Source organism: Nicotiana sylvestris, chromosome 6, assembly GCF_000393655.2.
Source record: "Nicotiana sylvestris chromosome 6, ASM39365v2, whole genome shotgun sequence".
Lineage (NCBI taxonomy): Eukaryota > Viridiplantae > Streptophyta > Magnoliopsida > Solanales > Solanaceae > Nicotiana > Nicotiana sylvestris.
The window spans coordinates 20,520,037-20,523,057 of NC_091062.1; the positions used below are offsets into that span (position 1 = coordinate 20,520,037).

The 3,021-nt window shown below is 36.4% G+C and overlaps 1 protein-coding gene across 1 annotated transcript; it reads left to right on the plus strand.

Annotated features, from left to right (window-relative positions):
- The first annotated feature begins 253 nt into the window (after positions 1-253).
- On the plus strand, positions 254-2,757 carry LOC138870346 (uncharacterized). Its single transcript, XM_070148143.1, has 6 exons — positions 254-772; positions 1,079-1,548; positions 1,766-1,991; positions 2,102-2,198; positions 2,334-2,556; positions 2,613-2,757. Exons 1-6 carry the CDS (start codon positions 254-256, stop codon positions 2,755-2,757), a joined length of 1,680 nt encoding a protein of 559 aa, XP_070004244.1.
- The last annotated feature ends 264 nt before the right edge of the window (positions 2,758-3,021 follow it).

The following is a 3,021-nucleotide window of genomic DNA, read 5'->3' on the forward strand; positions in this document are numbered from 1 at the left end:
CACACTCCCTGAGAACAAGATTTGCACACACTATGGTAGCACTGATCACTACAAGAATGAGTGCATTGTAAAAGATAAGGCAAGTCTAAAGAACAAATTTATTCTAGGGAAAAATAGGCTGCCAAGTTGGGCTAAATGAATTTGATTTATCTTTTTGCCTATAGAAAGGGACCCAAACTAGTTTGGGTTCCTAAGACTAAACCCTGATTTCTTTTTGCAGGTTCAAATGAAGGGAATCATCCAAATTTAGTACATGGATAGTGACTGCTCAAAGTATATGACAGGAAGTAAGAACCATTTCCTTTCGCTTGAGGACCTTAAAGGAGGTAATGTCTCCTTTGGAAATAGAAAGAAATGTGAGATAATTAGGGTTGGAAAGGTAGGTAAAACTGATTCTCACTCTATTGAGAATGTCTTCTTGATAGATGAACTGAAGTACAGTCTAATAAGTGTATCTCAATTGTATGATAGAGGTAATATGGTTGGCTTCACCTCTACAAAATATTTTGTGATTAATCTTACCACTGACAAGATAGTTTTGCAGGGAAAGAGAGTGAACAACATATATGTTGTGAATCTGTCCACACTTTCAGATAATGAATTCACTTGCTTAAGTGTGTTGAATAATGATCCCTTCCTTTGCCACAAGAGACTTGGACATGCCAGTCTAAGACAACTCAACAAACTAATCTCCAAAAACTTGGTGATAGGGCTGCCTAACATTAAGTTCAAAGAAGATAAAGTTTGTGAGGCTTGTTCAAGGAGGAAGCAGGTAAGATCCTCTTTTAAAATCAAGAAAATGGTAAGTACTACCAGGACGATGGAACTGGTTCATATGGATCTTTGTGGACCAATGAGAACAATGAGCAGAGGTGGTAAGAGATATGTTATGGTGCTTGTTGATGAGTACTCTAGGTTTACTTGGACATTATTTTTAACATCTAAAGATGAAGCATTTGACATGTTCACTTCTTTTGTTAGAAAAACTCAGAAACAACTAGGTAATTAACTTGCATCAATTAGGTCTGATCATGATACTGAATTTGAGAATGCTAAATTTGCTGAATTTTGTGATAAGCATGGCATAAATCATAAATGTTCTGCTCCTAGGACACCAAAACAAAATGGAGTAGTTGAAAGAAAGAATATGACATTGGAAGAAATGGCTAGGACTATGCTTCTTTCTAGTAAACTGCCTCATAGCTTTTGGGCAGAAGCTGTGAACACTGCTTTCTACATCATAAATAGGTGCATGACAAGATGTATCATTGAGACGACTCCCTATGAGTTACTTAAAGGGAGAAAGCCAAATATATCCCATCTTAGGGCAGTTGGATGCAAGTGCTTTATGCACTATAATGGTAAAGACTCTCTAGGTAAGTTTGATCCTAGAAGTGATGAGGGAGTATTCTTGGGATATTCTTCACATAGTAAAGCTTATAATATTTATAACAAAGGAACTACATGTATAGAAGAAAGTGTACATGTGGTTTTTGAACTAGCATTCTTTCTGAGAGGCAAGAACAGGATGATGAAGCAATTCAACTGGTAAGAAACTCAAACGAAACCACTGCCCAAACTGAAGTTGCACTAGTGGAAGGAACATGTCCTTCCACCAAGGGAAACCTGACATGGGGAACTGAACAAAGAGGAAATGATCCTCAAACCTCGAGGGAACCTGTCCATGAACCTGTTTCTCAGCAACAAAACATTGAAGGAACATCTAGGGAAACCACCTGGTTGTGAAATCTTACAATTATCAAAGTTCTCATCCCATTGAGAAAATAATCATTGATCCAACCTCTGGAATCAAAACGAGATCTTCTTTGAAGAATCTTTGTGTTTTTGATGCTTTTTTATCTCTTATTGAACCAAAAAATATTGTTGAGGCTTTACAAGATGCAGACTGGGTGAATGCAATGCAAGATGAACTCAACCAATTTGAGAGAAGTCAAGTTTGGCATCTAGTACCAAGACCTAAGGACAGATCAGTAATTAGCACAAAATGGGTCTTTAAAAACAAACTTGACGAAGATAGAACAGTTAAATTGACAATACTTTGTTCTTGAAAGAAAAAGGTAAAGATCTCTTGGTAGTTCAGATATATGTTGATGATATAATCTTTGGAGCAACTACTAATAAGTTAAGTAAAGAATTTGCTAAACTAATGGGGAGTGAATTTGAAATAAGTATGATGGGTGAGCTTAATTTCTTTTTAGACTTACAAATTAAGAAAAATCCAAATGGAACTATGATCCATTAGCAGAAGTATGTGAAAGAGTAGCTTATTAGGTTTAAAATGGAATTCTCCAAAGAAATTTATACTCCTGTAGCAACAGTCACAAAATTGGATATAGATGAACCCAGTTCATCTATTGATCAGAAGTTGTATAGGGGAATGATTGTCTCTTTGTTATATCTCACTGCTAGTAGACCTGACATTGTTTTCAATGTAGGCTTTTGTGCTAGATTTCAGACAAATCCAAATGAGTCTCACTTGACTACCGTCAAGAGGATCTTCCGATACCTAAAAGGCACCACTAACCTTTGTCTATGGTATCCAAAAGATAGTAATCTCAACTTAGTAGGATATGCTAATGTTGATTATGCAGGTTTCTTGTGGATAAAAAGAGAACTTCAGCTGTGACACACTTTCTTGGCTCATGTCTTGTGTCTTGGGCTGCCAAAAAGAAAACTTTTGTGGCCTTGTCTACTGCTGAAGCTGAGTATGTGGCTACTGCCTCATGTTGTGCTTAACTGTTGTAGATCAAAGAACAATTAATGGACTTTGAAATTGATGTTGATTGTATCCCTATATTTTGTGACAACACCAGTGCAATTAGTATGACCAAGAACCCAGTTCATCACAAAAGAACTAAGCACATAGATGTTAGGCATCACTTTTTGAGGAACAACTATGAAAAGGTTTGATCACTATGGAATTTTGTCCTACTGACAATCAAATAGATGACATCTTTACAAAAGCTCTAAGTAGAGATCACTGTGAAAGGAACAGGTTAG